The sequence below is a fragment of the Cryptotermes secundus genome, unplaced genomic scaffold (genome assembly GCF_002891405.2).
Source record: "Cryptotermes secundus unplaced genomic scaffold, Csec_1.0 scaffold682, whole genome shotgun sequence".
NCBI classification, from domain to species: domain Eukaryota; kingdom Metazoa; phylum Arthropoda; class Insecta; order Blattodea; family Kalotermitidae; genus Cryptotermes; species Cryptotermes secundus.
Genome location: NW_019730110.1, coordinates 12958 through 35594, shown reverse-complemented (window position 1 = coordinate 35594; position 22637 = coordinate 12958). Strand labels below are relative to the sequence as shown.

General features: G+C 39.8%; 1 protein-coding gene across 1 annotated transcript in view; it reads left to right on the top strand.

The window, feature by feature from the left end:
• Window positions 1-18787, top strand: part of LOC111866202 (HIV Tat-specific factor 1 homolog) — a 47498-nt gene extending 28711 nt beyond the window's left edge. The window contains exons 5-8 of the mRNA XM_023854929.2: window positions 15011-15180; window positions 15808-15994; window positions 16435-16571; window positions 17594-18787. Coding sequence (XP_023710697.1) covers window positions 15011-15180; window positions 15808-15994; window positions 16435-16571; window positions 17594-17750 — 651 coding nt within the window. The 3' untranslated portion in view covers window positions 17751-18787. The remainder of the gene's footprint in view (window positions 1-15010; window positions 15181-15807; window positions 15995-16434; window positions 16572-17593) is intronic.
• The last annotated feature ends 3850 nt before the right edge of the window (window positions 18788-22637 follow it).

Sequence of the window (22637 nt, the reverse complement as noted above, 5' to 3'; positions counted from 1 at the left end):
CCGCTTTTGGAGAAGTTAGTAGTTCAGCTACTAAAGAATTTTTCACTCCTTTCTTTTTCCTGAGCCAGATGAATCCAGTACTGGTTATTTAAGATTAATTTTTATATTGGCCTCTCATATATATGCATAGATCTTCCTTGTGGTCTCGTTCCTTCATGTTTCCCTATCAAGACTTTATGTATGTCCCATGCTGCATGCCCGGCTCATCTCACTCTCTCCGATTTGACCATTCTGCAAGTAATAATCTTTGTCAAGAAGCATGAATAATGAAACTCGATATTGAACTTTCTCTGCCTGCTGCTCTTTCCTCCTTCATGGGATGAAATATTCCTGTTAGTACCTCATTGTTAAACAGCCTCAGGTGTTCGTTTTCTCTTTACGTGCGTTATTAAATCTTGCAACTAAGGATTCTCAAAATATTTGTGTTATGTGTAATTCGCAGTATTATTGCAGTTGCTCTTATGACAAATTAATATTGTGACATGCTACCTGAAAGCCGGACTATAATATATCCATCACTACGCAACGGGCAATGAGAACGCATGCTACCTAGGAAACTGCCTACCCAACAAAGGCAGAATTGTTGACTGATCCGTGGTGGAATCGTTGACAACGCAAGTCTCATTTCTTCGTCGATGAATTTGAGCCGCTCCCTCTTTGATGTCTTAATTTCAGTTAACGTCGAGAAGCCCAGTTCACACAAATACGTAGTTGAAAATGGCAGTAACACATTAACTGCGATCTCGGAGATAGCCGGGTATCCACTCCTTATTGCCAACCAAAACTTATCCAAAGGCACTTCGAGAAGTTTTAGTTTCAATGTTCTGTCTGCTTTTAAATCTGCGAGTTCCTCATGTATATTAGTCGGAAGATGTTCTGAATTCGCAACGAATGGATCACGAACCCAGACGAAATCTTGTACACTCTCTCCAAAATACTTATTGAATTTCTGCTGCAGCATTTCTAAATGTTCTTTAATTGTGTCCATCACCACTTTATTGCCGTCAGCAAGTGGACATACAGTCGGGGACATCTCAAATGACCCATCTGTAATTCTCTGTATCCACAAATTCAGCTTATTTACAAATCCTTGTATCTTATCCATATTAGTTAGAATATTTTCGTTCCTACCTTGCATCTTTCTGTTCAGCTCATTCAAGTGTATGAAAATATCGGAAAGATATGCCAACCCTCATACCCATTCATCATCTGCAAATAAATCCGCGTACTCATGCCCCTCAACAGTCAAAAATGCACGTACCTCCTCATTAAGTTCAAATATTCGCGTTAACACTTTTCCTCGTGATAAACAAAATAGCGTTATAAAAGACAGGGAAACTCTTGCTAATCCCTGCAGTTTTAGGGAAAAGCACGTACACAGAACATGCGGCAAGCATATCAAAGAAGCCGTGTAAATGCGAGAAAAATAAAAATAAATCAATAACGAAAACTGTGATATAACAACAACTGTGAGTAAATAATTTTCGTTTAATTTCTTAGAATACAACATTACTGTACATAAAAAATCACGGCATGTAATAAAGAATAAACAAGCATCATCTTATTTAATCAGTGCAGTGACTGAGAATAAAATACAAGCATATTAAACACGGTAACTTGGATAAAATAAAACTAATTAAATTCGACAATTAATTTCTTACATTAGGTTAAAGTTCGCGTCACACCTTTCACCTTGTGACGGCACACCGATTGCGGAACACTGCTCCAGAGGAACACCTGTTCTCAAATACACAGCCACATCAGTTAAGAAGGCACAAAACAAACAGAAAAAAGAGAAATAAAGAGATCCGCCAAATAAAAACCACATGTGGACTGTTTGCTTTCCACATGCCATTACGCACAACCGTGAAGTGGATTACATACAAAGGATCTTCTGAAGACAAAATTGTATTTATATTTTTTTTTGTTTATTTTATCGGCATCTCATATCGTATGAATGAATGGACATCTTGTATGTGTAAAGGTCATACTACTTGCAGGCTATCGCTTATATATTCCATTCTGACCCAAGGCACTAGGAAGAAGCCATCACTTCCTCTTCGTTATTGTCCTGTTTCCTTCCCACTCTCGTCTTTTTGTGTTTTATCTTACATTTACTCACTTATCTTTTACTCCTTTTCCTTATTTCTTTTCTTCTCCCTCTTTCTTTCCCATCCCCCCATCTTCTTTCTCTCATCCTGGCCTGTTTTCCATCAACTGTCCTCATTATCACCTTCTCCTCCACCTCCTGTTCTTCCTTCTCCATCTCATGTTTTCCTTTCTGTCCTTCATATCCACCTTTATCTACTCCTACTGCCTCTATTCTTCTTTCATCTCCTGTTCCTCTTTCTAGTCTTCTTCTCTTGTTCTTCCATTTCCATATCCTGTTTTGTATTCGCACCTTCTCTTAATCTTTCTCCTGGCTGACACAGTTGTGCATGTAGAGTTTGGAAGCAATAGGACAGAAATCAACCGCAGACTCCACTTCCTTGCAGTTATCTTCATTTGGCTGTCTTGCAAAAAGTTCTTGGATTCAAAGTTAATATATCAACCCAACTGTGTTGTAGTCTGCATTAATCTTTACTTGAGGGAAAACCGTCATCTGGAGTGTGGTGTCTCGTAGTCTGGTAGAAGTTAACCAGAGTTTCAGAGGAATGTACTGCTTACCAGTGGTGGAAATGGCTCTTAACAGCTAGACACACCATAACAGCAGAAGAGCCCAGGAGGAATGACCAGCACATATTGTAGACGAAATTTATTTTAATGCAATCTCATGAATTTGTTCCTACATGTGTCATTGTTGGGAACAATAGTCATGACATCTTAAAGCACTGTTTAGGGTGTCCTCAAGAAGAAACCTCTGAAACAAAGCCTGTTCATGCCTGCCTCCAGTTCCTGCTCTGTTTGGGATATTACATAATAAGGTTATTTATGATTTATACAGGACAGTAGTAATATTGTAAGATTTGAGGCTTTCACGGTGGTGACTATAAAGAAAGCAGTCTTCTGGGATTTGGCACCGTGTATATGTGGTGTTAACCGACGTTTCGGAGGAACGTATCGCCTCCATCTTCAGGGGAGAAGGAAAAATATAAGAAATCCGCAAGCAAAGAGACCATGAGAACCGGTTCTCCCCTGAAGATGGAGGCGATACGTTCCTCCGAAACGTCGGCTAACACCACATATACACGGTGCCAAATCCCAGAAGACTGCTTTCTTCAGTAGTAATATTATTTGGACAGTGACATTTAGGACAGAGTGATGGGTGGAGACAAAAGGAATTCACATAGAATGTGATGGTAGGACCAGTTGGTAATGTCTGCTGATAAGACCATGCAGGAGATGAGAGGAAAACATTAAGATGGATCTTAGGGAAACTGGTTGCAATAGTGGGAGGTGGATGGAACCGGCTCAGGTTCATGCTCAATAATGGGCTTAGGTATTAGTATTGTTGAACTCTTGAGAAAACTGCATAATGAGAAGCTTCATAACTTGTACTCTTCTCCAAGTATAATTAAAATGATCAAGTTAAGAAGGATGAGATTTGCAGGGCATGTAGCACGAATGGGGATTAAGAGAAATGCATATAGGATTTCGGTGGGAAACCCAGAAGGAGAGAGACCACTAGGAAGACCTAGACGTAAGTTGGTGGCTAATATTAAAATGGCTCTTAGAGGAATAGGATGGGGTGGCATGGACTCGATTGATCCAGGTTTAGGATAGGGACCAGTGGAGAGCTTTTGAGAACATGATAATGAACCTTAGTGTTCCATAAAATGTTCAGGCATTCTTGAGTAACTGCACAGTTGGTGGCTTCTTAAGAAGGGCTCAGCTCCGTGATGTGGGTCAGTCAGTTTCTGCTACAGAAGTAGTGGATTAGTTAAGGAAACATTTGTCAACCTTAAGTAAACATGAATGTCCACTTAGAAGACTGAGCAGGAGATGGAAAGGTAACATTAAGTTGGATTTTAGGGAGGCAGGTTGAAAAAAAATGGGAGGAGAGTGAAACTGGCTGGAGATCAAGTCCAGCATTGGCAGTGCTGAACTGTTAGTTTTGCTAGCACAGCGTTAGTTTAGTTACACAAACATTTGTTAGCCTTAAATAAACGGTGTTATTGTCTCATAAACATTTCACTTCAAAGAAGTTAGATGTTTATGAGGATGATGGGGTGGGAAAGAAACAGAATGGCATCCTGCCCTAGGGTATCCTATTTTAAGCACTTTGTTTGTCCATTGTGTCGTTCTAAAACAGCAAGATCATAAGATTTATGACAAAAGGAAGTAATCTGNAAAGTAAAAATTATAGAAAAAAAAAAAGTATCCCCCCCCCCCCCCCCCCATCACCCATACATTTTGGAAGCATGCTCAAAATTTAAAAAGAAGGAAGTATTAATAGCAAAAATTAAAAGAATCTTTTAATAAATTATTTTTCTCTTATACTGTATAGTGATCAGTGAGAACAGTCTTAAACAGCTTGAACATAGATGTCTAAATAAACTCTCTGGCTGCCTTCTCTTGGTGCATAGGCCCTTTTGCCACCATGGAGAAATACTCTGGTGCCACCCATGAACATGCAATGCCATCAGAGATGTTTGTTGTACTGACAGCATTATTAAATAACCATGAGATAAGAAACTAAGTTAGAAGACTAACATAATGCATTTGTAATTATTTTTAAATTTATGTACTGGACATACATAGCAGATTTAGTATTGTTGCTTGATTTAAAAGCAGTGGAATAGTAACTCAATTTTAAGTTGTTCTTTGATGACGATTTACGAGTTACGAGAATTGAACACAAGAATGATGTTAGGATAGTCATGAACATAAATTCTGAAGGTCAGGAAAACTTTTGTAGTTGTGTTTAGGGGCTGCATGTATGCTAACACTTCAGTCACCAAAATTAGAGCTCCACAAAGATATCCACTGGGATAGCTATCAAGTTTGGATATGACAGGATTTCTGTGGCCAGGGTTGCAGCATCCTCAGATTTTTAGCCTGTAAAAATGATGCAAAGTTTAAGGATCATACGCCTGTGACTGTGAAGATTACTCTCTTGTAAGATGTCTCACCAGATAGTCCCGAGTAAGTATATCAGTTCTTTTACCCGTCAGGTACGTGTACTGATTCACTCTGAGCTCCATTAGAGCATCCCTCCCCCTATATCAGTACCAATTTTTGCCTGCTCGGCTTTTGCTTCTACCCAAGAAATGGATGTAGCACTTCCCAAAAAACGTTTGATAGACATCTATGAGAGCACATGGTGTCATATCTCATAAAACCTCCATACAAATAAACAACACTTTGTGTTATTTGTATATACTGTGTGCTCATCTCAGTTTGCTCACTACATTAGAAACTTGACTCAACCTCTTGAAAGAAAAATCTTGGTTACCATGTAAGGGACCGACAAAATTGGGCCATAATCTGCATACAATATGATGGTATTCATAAGAGAGAATTTTACACACAAAAAGGTCATAAGAGATCATTTAGTAATATTTGAGTTTGATTCATCCAGTGATGTAACCAAAACAAGATCATGGCCTCTCCTAGCCACTGGCAGAATGATTATATGAGCTGAAATAACCAGTGAGGAAACAAGTAGATTACATTTATATACAGGGTGATGCAATAAGGATGGAAATTTTGAATCATCTTGTGGACTCAAATTTTATAGTAAATTTTAAATTGAACAAGAAACTGGAATAACTCTATTTATATGTGGTATAGCGAAATATCTGTCGTCTATTTATTTATGGTATGGTTAAGTAGCAGACCGCCTCTGTGGTCTAGTGTTCAGAGTTCCTGCCTACAGATTGAGAGGTCCCGGCTCAGATTCCAGGTGCTACCAGATTTTCTGACAAGTAGTGGGTCTGGAACAGGGTCCACTCAGTCTCGTGAGGATAATTGAGGAGCTGCTTCAAGGAAGTAGTGGCCTCGGTCTAGAAAACTGAGATTGATGGCCATGGAGATCCATTGCGCTGACCATGTGACACACTCTATCCGCAAAAGTTTTGACTAACTTCGCCAAGTGGCAGGCGCTCGGTTGTTATTGCTCGCTTGCAGACTATAGGCCACGGAGTGTTTCTTTTTCTACAGCAGATTCTTGTATGTGATAGTTTGTGGCTTGCCGTTCTGTTGTTATTTATGTTAGAAAGCAGTTATAAGGAGAAACAGAAGATTGTATGCTTGAGTCATCATGAGAGTTCCCACTTTTGCTAAAATATTTATGTAGGTAGCAGCACCACTCAGTGCACATTGTTGTTCTGTTGAGATTAGTATCTTAGTATAAATATAGCTGACATTCAGAACTCTTCACCAAACTTGTTAGTCTGGAGGACTGGTATTTGAAAGTGTAACTCTCCAGCTTATGGTATGGTCAGTTGATGTTTTGTGTATGGTTAGGGTTCTGTGAAATTCCTCACTTTCGTCTCACAAATTTGAGAATTTCACCCTGAGACATGCAGCAAGTGGCTTGGGTCAAGCTTGGAGCCAGCTGCCCATCCGTAAATCAGTCAATTTAATGCGTAACACAAGGCCGAGTTCTTTAGAAATTCTAAACTTGACAGGGGAAGTCATAATTTTAGCAGCATCGTTTTCTGCTACCCCAAAATCCAAATTTGACAGCCAAGCAGCAGGTGGCAAAGTTCACCCCTAAACTCTATACTCGTGGATATTCGCTTTTCTAATTGGAGGAGAAAAGTTAAGCAACCTCCCAGCCTGCCCAGTCCAGCCAATCATAATCTGAAGTGGGAGGTCCTTTGCCCGAATTTTGGGTAACCAGGGCTAATATTTACCATTCAGAGCTTGCTTGACGAGAGGACTCTGAAATTTACATTCACCGGAGGTACGCATGTTCTGTTCCCCGTAAATATAGCCTGTGGTGACTATTAACGTGTGTGTCTTAGTAAACAGTAAGGAAGCTACATCCACTAATCTGCGAAGTGTGTCACTACGGTGCAGTTACCATTTATATAGTGCTGACTGAATAAAAAAACTTAGACAGTTAATTGGTGTTGAGGGTGACTTTCCTGAGCCTAATGCCCCACTAACCACCCAAGTCGTGGCCAGTCAACACAGCCTGAGAGGAGTAGAATTTCTCTACTGGAGCTACTAGAACCAAAGAACGGTTACAAAAGGTGCTTGGTTTAAATTTCAGGCTGCACATTGGCTATCCTGACAGAGGTATTTTGTTGTTTTCCACAGCCCCCAGAGGTAAATTCTGGGATTTACCTTTGATTAGGCCATGATCACGTTTTTCCTAATCCTGCCCAATTCACCAGTCTTCATACATTTGATGGTGTATAGGCCAAATACTGAAACTGTTATTTAAGTAACCCACAAAATATAGGCGGTGCCATAGCTGAAGCAGTTAGTCGCTGGCTTCCCACCACGACTGCCCGGGTTCGATCCCGGTTCTGATCAAGTGGGATTTATGGTTGACAAAGTGGCACTGGAACAAGTTTTCTCCGAGTACTTCGGTTTCCCCTGCCAATTGTCATTCCACCAAATTCTTCATCATCATAATCACCCGGGGCAGGTACAATAGGCCAATCAGTGGCCGCCGTGCTGAGTGGACCCAGCTGTACTCCACCCCCCATTAAGCTAAACCCACAAAATAAAAACAAAAAATGTAAATTATTGAGGTCAGGTATTTCTGGTGAAGTTTGTTTTGTACAACATCGTAATAGATATGAGTTTTGAAGTTAATTGAGGAAAATTAATATTATGAAGGTACATAACTGCTTCCATGTTCAGATTAGAAATGAAGGCAGTTTGTTCCAACAAAATGTTGATGTGCACCCACAAGGCTACACAGCGTCATAACTTAGAAGATCACTGTATGACTCTTCATTGCCTTCAGAACTTCAGAGCTTACACAGGTCATAAAAATTTCATCATACATGTCATTTGTGTTTACTGCACTGAACTGTCACAAAAATGAAAAAGCCTCTAAGATTAAATATATTATTTTAAAATATATACAATTTTTTGTGATAAACTGTTCTTGAGAACTAATACATGATTTTGATTTCATTGTGAAGAATGCTTGTTGGACGCCAGGTGTACCTTTCTGCTATATGGATAATTTTAGGCTGAATTTGAATGTTTTAGGGGGGGTTTCTTTTCAGGACATTTTGAAACTTCAGGATTTTCTCTGTAGGAACTAAGGCATTGATGAGTAATGTTACCATGTGTGTTGTCCACAGAGATTAACTGCTTCAGTGCAGTGTTATATGAGGAAGTGACATTTGACCTCCCAAATGCCACAAGTTCAGATTATAAGCTGCTGGAATATGGGTCATAGGTTATATAACAAGGGTAGCCAAACATGCAAAAGTGGAGTTCTGTATGATAGCAATCAGGAGTTGCTGCAGGTGAATGTGAGTTGGATGGCATAGGTGTTCCGGTACATGTTCCCGTGCAACAGATTTTCTGTATTTAATCCATTTATTTAAAAAAAGGGGGGAGATTTGCTAATGCTTTTTCTACAAGCTGCACTAGCAGTTTAAAAGAACCACATGTGGCTCGTGAGCCACCGTTTTTTGCCACGTATGTTGTATAACTTGAAATAAGTTGGCATTCTTGAGAATTTGCATAGCCTGCTCTCTAAAATTGTGTGGTACTTCTTATGAATGGACTTCTGGCTAATGACATCCTCTCTCTTTCCAATTTATAATGTTTGATGGTTGCTAAGATAAGAATGTGTCTTGCATAATTTGTGAGATACATGCCTTGTATAATGCCATCTTCCACACATTAGTAATATATTGGTTTCATATACATTAGATTTGAGGTGCCCTTGGCAGTGAATGTCAAAGATTGGAGTCCTCCAACATGTGACATCATTTAGTTGGGTAGGTGCATACTAATTTTTTAATAGGAACCTGCTGTCACCATTGTTTTCCACCTTGAAGGTGGGAGTTACGAGGTTCCTCTTAAATATTGGTACCTTTCTGCCTAACTAATCTTTCTACTTTCATATGTGTCTTGTCTCTGTGTACACAATTTTTACACGTCTTGAACTTCTATCCAGTGTCTTATCAGATCAGATTGCACTTGATTTTTACAGTATTTTTAAGGAAATGTTATAAAGTTTAATAAAAATATATTTTGCTTAATTTTCGTAAGTATCTAAGTCTGTATAGCAACTGGACACGTGCTTTATGGCTGTACTGTCGCTGCAACAGGGGTGGGTAAATACACAATACTAATACACTCCGTCAACTAACTCTCTTTGGCTAATCCCACCGCTGTCTCCAAATTGTACTGCTCCGGGGGGGCTCAGGAAAATTATTAACTGACGTAGCTGCCGCCTTGGCTTGAGTTTGCAATTCTCCTGAAGGATTCGGGAAGATGCAGGAGTCGTCAGGGAGGATGATAACACTTGAGGGAAGGCTAGGTTCTATTAACATCACACCTCATTCCTATCCTATTCTATTCATCTATATCATTATATACATCTTATATACACAATTTGCCGACGTTTGTCGGTTCACATTACATTTGGGTTATTATCCTGTAGTACACACATTAGTTCTACTCCTGTCACCCTGCTATTGGGTATCCTATACCTCTGTCTCTCTCTCTGTAAACCTAGTCCATCTAGTCTTCACTTTCTCTCCCTGGGGTTTGCACTTTAATATTATCCACTTACTTGTACTGATGAAACAGGCACACACCACCAGCCAACCTCTACTCGGAGCCATCTCTCTCTCGGCGATAGCCTTCGGCCGCCTCTATTGACAGTTAATAATAATGATTTTTTTCCTCTGATCCCTCCAGTGTTTTTGTGCTCTCTTTTTGCTGACTCGCTGGGCCCGGGGGTGTATTCACCCGCCCATCCTGACGTGATTTTCGGTCGGTGTGGCCCACTCATTGGCTGTTTATCGAAAGGGGGTTGGCTCTTTCAGGTCTACCGCCCTCTCCAACTCAGCGATTTCCTAATGTCCTAGTTCTTTATGTTCATAGCCTCTTCCTCAGTGTCAGTGTTATTACACTGTCGTGCTAACATCTGATTACAAAGCGATTGCCTCATTACAGGCGTTATACTTCTTTGCAAACTCCCGCTTCCTGGTACATTTCATTATTTCTATTTCTTAATCTTAAAGTGTAGATTCACTTATTCCAAATTACCCAAAAAAACATATCTACTTGTACATAACCTTCGGGGCATAACAGTGGCTGGTGTTCGATTCCTGGCAGGCAAAGAGATTTTTATCTGTTTCACAGTGTACAGATTGGTACTGGGGCCAATCTACCTACATTCCCCAAACACTTTCTTAGCATGGTGCTTAAATAATTAAGCACAGGAACAACTTCACATTGTGTTTTATTTATTTATTTATTTTTTTAGTATAACTCAGTATTCTCTGTAACACCAGTTTCTCGTGTACCTGTGATTTTCATATTTCTTCAATTGTGAAGATAAAATTTTGTGAAGAAGCATAACAATTTTTTGAGTTAATAAAATAAATTGATATGACATCTGAAGGGGCAGGAAAAATCTTTCAGTTTATCTGTCATGTGGATAGTAGTAACAGTTATACATATTGTAGCGTGTTTTGTGTGTCTGTCACGCTACAAATAAGTTCACGTAGGCCTCAAATTCCGTAGAACATTTATTGTCCTTCACGCTTACACAATCATTTACACCCGCAGTGTTGCGATCACTGCTTACAATAACTCGGCGATGCTGGACTATCTCTTCTGGCGGTTATTCCAGGACTGATCCCTTAGACGGCTATTCCGAGACTTTCTTCTCCGAAGGCTTGATCACGACTGGCTTCTTAGCTGGCTGTTCGGAGACTGGCTCCTTAGTCGGCTCGATGAAGACTGGCCTCTTAGCTGGCCCGATGAAGACTGAAGACTTCTCGTCGAAGCTGGGCTTTTATAACCTTGGCCGCTGTTAGGCAACGAACCCTTTGTTATAACCATGGAGACTCCTGTTAGAACTACAATGGAGCAATTGTTGTCTCCTCTGTAACGGTCTATTCTAGCGTTTCCATAGCAGTGACTCTTCTGGATTGCAAACATGTTACAATATATTTAATTAATACATGATAATTTGGGTTTTGAATGACGTGTGTCAGGAAATGGTAGTGGTTTTACCTTGTCCCTGGACTTTCTAGAAGTAGCTGTCACATTCCTCTAGAAGTTCTTCTTTCATGACTAAGAGAGGATATGAAAAGGGAATGATTAAATATAGTCAGGTCACTTGGCCACAAATGATAAGCTTTTACAGCCAAGCAGTATTGCAGGAATTTGCAGTAAGACTTTTAAGTTCTTAGGAAATGGCTCCACAGATAACTAGTAGCTTCAGATGTAATTCATAAAGTGTGCTTTCCTGTTGATACTTTTCCAAGTCCTACAGAGGCATTCTTGTTGTTGTTATTGTTGTTGTTGTTGTCATCATCATTGTTGTTGTTGTTGCTGTTGTTATCAATTACTTAAATTCAGATTTCATTTTTGTTAATTTGTTGATTATAATCTTAACTGTCTCTGTATGTGTAATAATTGTTGACTTATTGACAGTGTTATAGACATAAATAAAGTTTATGATTTGTCTGTTTAGTAAAGGTAAAGTTGCCCCAGTACTTAATTAAGCACCACACCATGAAGACGTGCGTGAAAGGTGGTATAACTTTATGCATTTTTAACGTGAGCACTAGGTTCAGGTGAGTGGTTTGTTTCATGTCACAGCCACTGTTCCCAGAGAAGAAATGCCAGGTACCCATTGGATAGGAGACTAGGTGGGCCAAGGTAACCCTGAGAACTGCAGAGAAGAGAAACGTTTCTTTCCCCTGATGAGTCTCAGACTGTGTTTCCTTAGCAGTCCAGCACAAAGCCTGTCACTATACCGACCGAGCTATCTCGGCTACAAGTGACATTAAGAAGTCTGATTCTCTGGAATAATAAAAGGCACATTATCGACTTGAGTGGTTTTATGAGTAATACTCGTTCCAGTTAAAAAATATAGTGTAATTGACTGCAAACAAAGGTTTTAGTTTCTGGCAGTGAGAATTCCAGTCTCCTCAACTTCTTACTGGTTTTCAGCTAGGACACTTTTATGCTTGTAGTTGAATGTCACCAAGTAATATTCAAAGTTCTGGCCATAAACGCTACCCTATTGCTTTAATTAGAATCTGAATGAGTCACAGTCTGAAATGGGAACTTGTTTTCATTGACTCAAATCTGTATACATTGTTTCTCTGTACATTGAAAGAAATTCATGTGACTGAACATTGTTATTTCATAAGAATGAACATACTGAAGAAACGTGTTAGAGTTCCAGATCATTAATGTATTGCTATGTGTCAAGGTAAACATGTTTTTTTAGATGTACTAAAACTCACAGATCCATAAATATAATTCACAAGTCTCTCCATCTCTTGGACAGGACATCTAATGAACTTCATGGAGCAGAATCCTTTTGAGAAGCCAGTAGTAGTTAGTCATAAAAATCCACTGCCTTTTTGATGGAGAAACTGGGGTGCTTTCAATACTATGTGCTCAAGAGCCCACTGTGGGACAAAATACCCTCGGGGATCAAGCAAAACTGTTTGTAACTCCTGGAAAAGTATTGTGTTTTTTTTAAGGCTTACAGTAATATTCTTGAATACTTAATTAGGATAAGAGAAGTTTTTTGGTACAGGAAAATACATTGGGGCTGGAATTATTTCTATAATAATCAACACCCCCCAGAAAAATTGTATTTAACTGCTACCAAAACATACTATAAATGCTCCTGTTGCAGAAGTATTACTGAGGCATTCTAAGATACAGTCCAAAGTTGAATGTCACCACCATTTCTGAGGAAAAACTGAAATTGCATACTAACTGAGAAGACAAGGCCACACCATAGCTCAAGCGCTTAGTCGCTGGCTTTCCACTGCGGCGGCCCAGGTCCGATCTCGGGTCTGGTCAGGTGGGATTTGTGGTGGACAAAGTGGTGCTGGGGCAGGTTTTCTCCAAGTACTTCAGTTTCCCCTGCCAATCTTCATTCCACCAATTGCTCCACAATCACCCTCACCTATCATCTGGGGCTGGTACAATAGGCCAGAAGTGGCCGCAGTACAAGGGACTTAGTCCCACCCCACTAGCAATAAAAAACTGAGAATACATGATTGTTCTGTAGGTTGACTCTTGGTGCATTCAAACATTATATGAAACTGTTCTTTAAGCCAAATTTGTTTTAATCACAAGGCTTGATTATTATGGGTGTTCACTGATGATAGGCCGCCTCTGTGGTCTAGTGTTCAGAGTTCCTGGCTACAGATCCAGAGGTCCTGGCAGTACCAGATTTTCTGAGAAGTAGTGGGTCTGAAATGGTGTCTACTCAACCTCGTGAGGATAATTGAGGAGCTGTTTCAAGGAAATAGTGACTCTGGTCTAGAAAACCGAAATTAACAGCCATGGGGGTTCATTGCGCTGACCATGCGACACCCTCTATCTGCTAAAGTTGGCACTAACTTCGCTGACAAGCAGCAGTCGCACGGTCAGTATAATTCACTTGCAGACTAAAACCACAGAATTTGTTTTTGTTCACCGATGACAGCCATTGTTGATCACATTTTTTATTTGTGCATAAAACATGTGTACAGGTCTAGTCTCTTATCACATACGAAGGGGGACCCAAAAATAACCGGAAACGACCTGTTGCGCGCCCATGCTTTGTAGTTACGAGTTGTGCTGCTAGGTGGTGTTAGCTGGGGGTCTCCCGCGACTGTTAGTGAGCTGGCGTCAGTCTGAGTTAAGTGGTTTGTCTGTGGTGCTCTATTGTGTGCGTTCCTGTTTCAACCCTTTGGCGATTAGTGAGATGGCCGACCAGAAGGAACAAAGAGTGTGTGTGAAATTGATGAAGATCGTCGAAAGACCATTGACCAACTTTCTGAGGAAACGAACATCTCATGGAGCACGGTCCAGCGAATTTTAACCGAATGTTTGCACATGAGACGGGTGTCTGCAAAATTTGTTCCTCGCTTGCTCGGAGATGACCAAAGAGAAAACCGCGTGAATGTTTGCCGCGACTTGAAGAGTGAAGTGCAGTTTTCCCTAACAGAAAGCAAAATTTCACGCACACTCTTTGTTCCTTCTGGTCGGCCATCTCACTAATCGCCAAAGGGTTGAAACAGGAACGCACACAACAGAGCACCACAGACAAACCACTTAACTCAGACTGACGCCAGCTCACTAACAGTCGCGGGAGACCCCCAGCTAACACCACCTAGCAGCACAACTCGTAACTACAAAGCATGCGCGCGCAACAGGTCGTTTCCGGTTATTTTTGGGTCCCCCCTCGTGCACATGGCATTTTGCCTAGGCACAGAGGTGAATGTGCTATGGCAGTAGACCCAACTATGGTCCATTCATTTGCAGAGTTTGGCTCACTATTCTTTACATACAGATGCTCCCAGAATCCACTTGTGGTTTATTTAATTGCCCTGTCAGTAGCTCAGATAATACACTCAAATTGTAGGATGGTTAGTGAGTGACAATTTGAAAAGTACATGGAAGGAACTGCCATGACCTAATTTGAGGTACTACCAGAACATTTTCCTGGAGGAACTGAGGAAAACTGTGAAAAATCTCAGGATAGCAAGTCTTAGAGCCATAATTTGAACTTCAAACCCTCTGAATACAGAGAAGGATTTATCACTTCTCCGACTTTTCTCTTCCCATTTCTTATCTCTCCACTTTTGTGAAATATGGCCCTTGTGAGGGCTATTGCTAGTTACTTCTGTTGGTTGTATCTCTCTAGGCTCCTTATATGCCTGTGTATGAACCAAGTTCTTTGTGCTTGGCTTACCCTATTCGCTGCTTTGACTATAGGATGGAGGCAGTGTATTCCTTGAAAACATTTGTGAAATTCCGCTTGATTACATGGTGTTACATCACAGAAGATAATACTTTACAGAGCAGTAGTTTTGCCCTTTTGGCTTTAATGTTCAGTGCCCCAAGGACATTTGTTTCATTGATGTACAAATGGGAATTATTTCTTTTCCAGATAGAATCTGTGGAACTGGCCTTGAAATTTCTGGATGGGTATGATCTTCGTGGCCATAAGCTGCATGTTGAAAGGGCAAAGTTCCAGATGAAGGGAAATTATGATCCCAGTCTGAAACCTAAGAAACGAAAGAAGAAGGAAAAGGAGAAATTAAAGAAAATTCAAGAAAAGTGAGTAACCTCTACTATATAAGATATTTGTATTAATTTTTTCCAGCAGTTTTGAAATGTAAATGATCCAGCAAAAAATACTAGTGCCTAATTTAGTAATTTTTAATACATTTTCTTTTATATACATATATTTTAGGCACTGTGTATACAATATGATAAGTACTAAATTCATCCATCTTGTTTGTCCTCTCCTTTCAATTCCAGAACCCACTTGACAAATGTGGATAAAATTTGGTAATAGAATTTCCACCGAAATTTTGGGATAATTTTAATGTTGATCATTTAAACCACACATTTCACATACAAACATCAATTTTTAATCATATTTTGTTAAATAAGAGTGCACAATATATTGTAACAAGAAGTATGCTAAAGTTCATTGATATATTTTTGTATACAAGTGCTGTATAATTTATTTTACTCCAAAACTAAATGGAGCAAAGACTCTGTGAGGTGCCAGTAGTTGCCCATCTAGTCAGATAACCTGCATTCTGTGGAATTGGAAGGGGAAAGTTCATTGCTGTGTTCACAAGAACGTGTCATTGTTCCCCATTGGAACTCTTTGTTTCAGGTTTTTTCCTGAAACTTTAATATATTATTTTATTTAAAATATATTATTTATTGCAGATTATTTGACTGGCGTCCGGATAAGCTGCGTGGTGAAAGATCAAAACACGAAAAAGTTGTCATTGTAAAGAATTTATTTGATCCAGCAGTCTTTGATAAAGAAGTGTCCTTGTTATTAGAATACCAGCAAGATTTACGTGAAGAATGTTCAAAATGTGGTGATGTAAGGCGAGTGGTTATTTACGATGTAAGTCAAGTATCCAGTTTCTCAGTCAGAAGTGATATTATATATATTATGTAAATAAATTCATAACATGGTGTTCAACAGACTCATTTTTTTCAAATGTGTTATTGCAGTATGCTGATACACTTTAAGATTCCAGCTTTTCACTGCAGTATGCTGTTATTTAAATTACCAGAGAGTTCTGTTATAAATGAGGAATGCACACAGAATTTTGATACCAAAACCTCTTGAGAAACATTTGCTTGGAAGACTGAGGAGGAGTGGGATGATAAAAATTAAAATGGAGCTTGGGGAGATGGTTGTTGAGGGTGAAAGGTAGACGGAGCTAGCTTAGGATCATGACCAGTGGCTGGTTTTGATATTAATGGTGTTAAACCTTTGGATTCTGCTACCATGTTGCTGATGAAGATCTTACCTGTTTAACAAAATAAACATTTTTTCAGAGGCATCCTGAGGGTGTTGCACAGATAACGTTCAGGGAACCTGAAGAAGCAGATGCCTGTGTCTCTCTGTTGAATGGACGTTGGTTTGGACAGAGGAAGATAACGGCAGAAACATGGGATGGTAAAACTAAATATAAGTAAGTATTCCGTTCAGTATGTCATAAACTGGATCTTAAATGCTAAGAAATGTGTCTCAGGATGGATGAGTCTGGACCAAAGAGTTTAAAACATTCTAAATTTGCCATATTTAATTTCTGATATGAAATTTGAATAATTTTAGAACTCATTTTGACTACTAACATTTCATGTTTTCATATAAAGTTCTGATGTATAATCAATCTTCATATCTCATAATATAAAATCCTTTGTCTCTTCTGTTACCTTTCTTTCATTCTCTTTGCCTCGTATTTGCTAGGGGAGATGTAAGATAAATAATATAGAAATTGATCAGGCAGTACTAGAGTTCTTTCACCTCAGTCTTTAAGTTCAAAGAGGCCTGTCTCCAAAGTACGCAGTTTTATGACTCAGAAGACCATAATCCTCATAGTCACCACTGTAAGAACCTCACATCCAGTTCAGTATTTGTGTCTTGTTCCTATCCTCCCTTCCCTATTTCATGCACCATTTTTCCTTCCTCACTTTACACTTCTGCTCTGAAAGTAAGCAGCAGGTTCCTGCGAAATCTTCGCACCTGTCTATCCAAGTACATGGCATCACATCCCAGAAGGCTGTTCTTAATGACAGATTTGTTTTAGCTGGTGAAAGTGAACACTTTTAATAGCACTAAGATAACATGGCTACACTGTGATACGGATTGACCCACAATTTTTAAGACACTATTTACAGTTTCTTGTATCAAACTTTTATGTGTAAATACACTCACGTTTTAATTGAAGGGTCCAGTGGAAAAAGGATTCGGTTCCACTTTGAAAAGCTTTCAGAAAATAACAAGAACTCGTTTAATATGACATGACTGTGTGGCCCCATATTCACAGTAACAGTGTGATGAATCAATTGAGTCACCATTCTTCCACTAAAAACAATATAAAACTGACTTTCAGCTGAAACTGGAGCCACATCATTTTTGCAGTGGCCCCTTCAGTTATTCCAGTGTCTACTGCATTATAGGTTTGTGCACCTGCTTTCTTGTTTACTTCAGGGTTGCTGAAACAGATGCTGAAGTCCAGCAACGCTTGCAGAAGTGGAATAAATTCTTGGAATTGGGAGGCATTGCAGCTGGACATACATCAGAAGAGAATAAAGGGAAAACAGATGTTACAGAACAAAATGTAACTAGTGCAAAGGGCAGAGAATAGGAGGATATTATTAAGAATACATATACAGATTCTGAGGTGTCTGAAGAGACAGATGATGGCGTGTGCGCACACACGTGAAGGTAGAGGATGCATCTAAAATACAAAAGTCTGAAGAGGGTGTTGGGGGTAGTATTGGTATTGTATTTCAAGAAGGTGGTAGATGTGATGCAGAAAGCACTGATGACACAGAAGGTCATAGGAATGAAGATGATGAGATTGATGAAGGTAGGAGAATAGTGGAAACTACAGCATACATTTATGACACAATTTAGTTAATGACTTCATCTTATACCGTTCTCTGGTGAATGTAAGGATTTCTATTCATAGTGTAGAAATTCCTTAAATCTCCATGCTTTAAAGAAAATTACCAGATATATTGATACAAAAGCTTTGTATGTACTTCACAGTCTTGTCTCACAAATAGTATTGGATGAGAAGATGCCATGAACAGTAAAACTATTAATCTTCCTCAGGTAGAAATGTTTTAATTAATTTATTCCAGGAAAGAAAAGTTATATAAGGACATCACTGCTTGTTTGCCAGAAACCAATATTTTATTAAAGTGAATTGACCTTAAGTGTGAATGCAGTATTTTTAGCCAAAGAAGTGATGGATCACTAGTATCTGTTGGCATTGTGGTGGTTGTGTGTTTTGGTTTGTAAAATCAAATGACACATATTTTGACCACTGTTCACAGTAGGCTAAAATGATTCCTAAAGAAGTTGCTGATTTAATTTTCAAGTGCAAGAAAAGAGCCTATGAATCTTTTTTGTGTTCAAAAGATAACATGATTTTACAATGTATGTACCAGGGTTGGAACTTTAATAGTGGCAACACTGCTGTAGAGATGCCATGCAACGGAACCAAATAATGTCGCTTGTACCACACATTTGTTACATACCTACCTTACCTCAGGGCAAATGAACTCTCCCTTCCCACATCGCGCGCGTGTGCAGTGACTAGAAGAACAGAGCCTCATGTTATCTGGCGGTCTAATGTAGTGTTGTCACGATGTTTTCGAAACAGGAAAAACAGAGTTGGATAAAGATTGAAAGTCCCAGAGGCCATACAGCACGACGGTGTCATCAAGGTCTTCAAGAGGGAAATCTGCATTGCCTTACAGAACAGTGGCAAGGTGGGTAAATGCCTTCAACGAGGGATGTCAAAATGTGGCAGACATGTGTTGGCCAGGTCATCCTAGTGTCAGCGAAGGAGAAGTGTATGCTCTTACCGCGTTACTGGAGGGTGATCGACGCCATACGATTTGTGAGCTGGCCCGAGAGACCGGATTAGCGCTACACCCACCCCACATGCTACCTTCCTCGCTGTGTAGTGCCTCGGCTAAGTTCACGGTCATGAGTCTTGTATCTCAGGGGTACACAGGTGTTGGATGTAGGCTGGATCGGTTAATACTTAGGCACAGGTTCTTAGGAAATGAAATATCTCACTCAGTTTCGTAAGTTTCTGATTAATTAACTTTATTTATCCTATGTAGAAACTTCTCTTCCTCGATAGATTGCGTAATATTTCTTTGAAATCCACTTACATAAATCAGCGTTTATTAACAGTTCGCAATCTCTTTGATAATGCTCCTGGAGTTCACACTTATTCACTGTCCTCTTAAATGATCTTGTACTCACTCGACTCACTGACCTCCCGATNAGTGCAGTGGACTCGCTGACCTCCCTTTAGCCCCTAGTAACAAAAGGCCAGTTTAGAGGACAGTGATCCCTCCGGAGCATCTTATTTCAACAGCTAAACTTAATCATTACGTACAAACAAATAAGACATATCCATGAAGGATGCGTACGGTTACAAACTCCCCCGTTAAATCAGGTAACTTCCGAAACACATGATGAAAGAAGTTTCTCTGATTTAATGACACACTCACGTATGCCCTTCTTGTACCTAATTACGCTTAAGTTAAAATCAAACAATACAAGACTTCTTACACATATAATGGACCGCCCCCATGTTACAAATAAAATTTCACAAGCTCAGATGATAATCCTTATAATCCTATCATCCTCCTAGGATTACTCCAGTTACATCAGGTGGGTAGCATCGACACTCAGTGATTGACAGTCTTTGCTTCAGGAATCTTTCCGCTTACATCACAATAGCTCACTTACACTCCTATCCGTACTCGCCTTTTGACAATTCTAACCAACTATTATTTCCTCAGTAGGGCCGACGCCCACACCTACATTTAAATTTACACTCAATTTTCGGCGACGTCGCTTTCAGCGCAGCTTCCTTATGCCTCTCAGGCCAATTATCTATCACCACTCACATTCTTGTTTTGATGATTTCACTTTTAGAATGTCTCTGTCCCTTCTTCCTTCCACGCTTTTATCCCTCTCCACTCACTCGCTCGATGATACTATTTTAATATTTTCTTCCGTAATTTTCTTCTTCCGACGATACACTTTTAGGATATGGGTGGAATTCAGTTCCCTCATCTGATGATAAACTTAGCTTCCCTATACTGAACTGATCTCAAATCACCGATGTTCTCAACAGATATTATTAGAGCTACCAGACTGCAATTATATGAGTAACCACAAGCACTACGGGGATTTCACCTTTCCCCTCCTCATCATACATACATACCTCCAATCCTCATCCATTCTTCATGGGGACGCTCCACTCTTAACATTATAACAACAGATCATGTTTATTCCGTATACCTATCTTAACAATTATTATCTTATTATGAATTCAGTTCATCACCCAATGCCATGTGAATTTGTCAGAGGTATGGAATGGGGTTTTAGAAGATAGACGCATTATTGCATCCCAAAATTAATGGATGTATGTAGTGGTGGGTCCATTTCCAGCGTACACCTTTCTTTAGTAAGGGAACCAATGGGGCAATATATTCTGCGTAATTGATAATAAACCAATGGTGAAAGTTGCAGGTACCCAAAAATTGCCGCAATTGTCCCTCAAACGTTTTAATTTGATCCCAGTTAGCATCAGCCCACATCATGACTGAAATGCCTTTTAAAGATTGCCGCGCTACAGCTAACTGAAGCGGTGGAGGAATATTCTTGATCTGTATGTATTCACCTAAGGAATTCAAATGTGCCTGGGCGTTTTGGTCCGGTTTGTTTTCGATATTGGTAATGCGAGATCTACAGGGTGACTGAGGATCCCTCTGACAAATTCTCCAGGGTTGCCACTCCACACTTTCTCCTGACTGTCGACGTCATTGTGAGGATTAGAACCATTACATGAAACTTCATTACTTACTGGTTCATTAACATGAGTAATCATGATGTCTGAGCTTGAGAGGGTTTTTTCAATCCTAGAATCCGATTGGCGGTTAGTAATCCCCATACATTGAACTTCTTCACCATTACTCTTACTTTCTACTCGTTTCTGATTTTTCATTAGCTCAACTTGCGTCCTCAATTCATCATATTGCTTACTGACAACATCATACTTTTCCTAATATGTCCGCTAGCCTGTCCAATTTCCACCACTCGTTTCTCGCATTGATTTACCCTCTCACACCTTTCTCAGACTGCTTAGCCAGCTGAGCGTGAGATGCTGTCACCTCCTGTCTCAAGATTTCAAAATTGTTAGTAATTTCAATTTTATCATTCTGCACTTTCTCAGTCAGTGCTCGAAACTGTCCGTTGGTACTCTCTGTTATTTGGCTAATTTCCCTATTCATTGCTTCAATCTTCCGATCTGTCCTCAGTTCTACGTCACTCGCGATCTGATTCATGGATGACAGCATCTCGCGCTTGTGTACAATAAATATGTTCTCCAACCTTTCATTAAATTCCTTTGCTCTCCTTTCACCCTCCTTCCTAAATTCCTCTCTAATCTTTTCACTCTCCTTCCTATTCTCTCTAATCTCCCGGAACATCTCCATTCTTTTATTGCTCTCCTTCCTATTCTCCCGAAACATCTCCTTCATACATGTGAAGTCGTCCAATTTAAGCTAGTGCTTAAATTGGAATATTAAGAGTAGGACTTGGTGTAAGCGGCTTATAAACAACTGACACTTATATCCCTGCGGCACTTAATAGTGGCGCCATAGTGTCAGTTGTTAAGTGAAGCAAAAATATATACATACATTATGAGTAAAGGAGGCCGCTTAGCGCTTGTAATATGACACTTTGCAGCTGTGGTCTAGCGAGGTCTCAAGAGTCGTTGAGAATATCGCTGGACCAGCGGCTTCGAAGATGTAACTTGTACGAAGGGTATTGGAGGATTTAAATTTGTAATACCCGCCTTCCTTTTGAATGATCGAATCAGAAGCAATGATGGAATATATCTGCGAGGGTGGGAGAATTAATGTCCCAACACTCAACGATATATTCCGAGCTTCTAAAGGAGTGCTGGTTCGGTCATTCATGCGGATAGACGTGTTTCTGCATATAATATATTAAACCAGTGAGCAATTGTAATGTGTGTAGGTGTAATAGTATTACCTTTTGTCTCATAATCCAAGACCCGTATAGCGACCCTGAGGAAGACTTTCATTGCCACCGGAACCCAACCAACATCACATGTAAAGGGCGTTAGAGCGGTAACACATGACATTATCGCTTGCATATCTATTTGGTCGTCTTTCCCCTTTTTGTCAGCACTCGTCAGTTGTTCTCCCCTACTCTCACTTATTCCGCCTGTGTCCCCTTCTGTCGGTTGACCACACTGCATGTCCATTTCTCCTTCTGAATCTTCCCCACCCTCACCTATAATTACGCCTTCTAACTGCGTCATCTCCTCATCCATCGTTTCACTTTCTTCACTATTGTCTCCGATTACCCTTTTGTTTCTCAAATGTCTGCGAGTAATCATACCTTCCCTGATTATTAACAATCCTAGTCTGTCTCTGTCACTTTCACTTTCCACCAACCTGACCTGAAG